This window comes from Gavialis gangeticus, unplaced genomic scaffold (genome assembly GCF_001723915.1).
Source record: "Gavialis gangeticus isolate Ggan-Ray unplaced genomic scaffold, GavGan_comp1, whole genome shotgun sequence".
Classification (NCBI taxonomy): domain Eukaryota; kingdom Metazoa; phylum Chordata; order Crocodylia; family Gavialidae; genus Gavialis; species Gavialis gangeticus.
In genome coordinates, this window is record NW_017729022.1 from 133106243 (window position 1) to 133106882 (window position 640).

Genomic DNA, 640 nt, shown 5'->3' on the forward strand with positions numbered 1-640 from the left:
GCCCTACATGCGGGAGCTGTACCGCCTGCACGCCGGCCACCAGCTGGGCGCCCGGCTCGAGCGCGCCGCCAGCCGCGCCAACACGGTGCGCAGCTTCCACCACGACGGTGAGCGGGGCGGGAGCGGGAGGGCAGCGGGGCGGCCGCGGGGGCAGCTTCAGAGGGCTCCGTGTGTGTGGGGGGGAGGGCTGTGGGAGAGAGAGTGTGTAGAGGGGGCTGTAGAGTGTGTAGAGGGTGTTTGTTTGTGTGTGTGTAGGGATTGTGACAGGGACAGTGTGTGTAGGGGTCTGCAGGATGTGTACCTTTGGTTAAGGGTGTCAGAGGGACTGTGTGTGTAGGGTGTAGAGGGGCTTGGGCATGTGTGTGGGAGATTGTAGGGAGACTACCTGGTGTTTGTAGGTAAGGGCATGAGAGGGACTGTGTGTAGGGGGCTGTAGTGGGTGTGAGGGAGTGCTGATGTGAGGGGGTGTGGGTGTGTGTAGGGGCTGTGAGGAAGAGTGTGTGTACACAGGAGGTGTCAGAGAGAGCATGTGTGTAGGGGTGTCAGGGAGTGTGTGCAGGGGGCCGTAGGGTGTGTATGTGTAGGGAGGGAGTGTTTGTTGGGGAGTGTAGGGGGTTGTGTGTGTAGGGGGATTAGGGGG

At 62.0% G+C, this 640-nt stretch overlaps 1 protein-coding gene across 1 annotated transcript in view; it reads left to right on the forward strand.

The window, feature by feature from the left end:
- The first annotated feature begins 6 nt into the window (after positions 1 to 6).
- The window catches only part of BMP2 (bone morphogenetic protein 2), a 5183-nt gene continuing 4549 nt past the window's right edge, over positions 7 to 640 (forward strand). The window contains exon 1 of the mRNA XM_019516211.1: positions 7 to 107. Coding sequence (XP_019371756.1) covers positions 8 to 107 — 100 coding nt within the window. The 5' untranslated portion in view covers position 7. The remainder of the gene's footprint in view (positions 108 to 640) is intronic.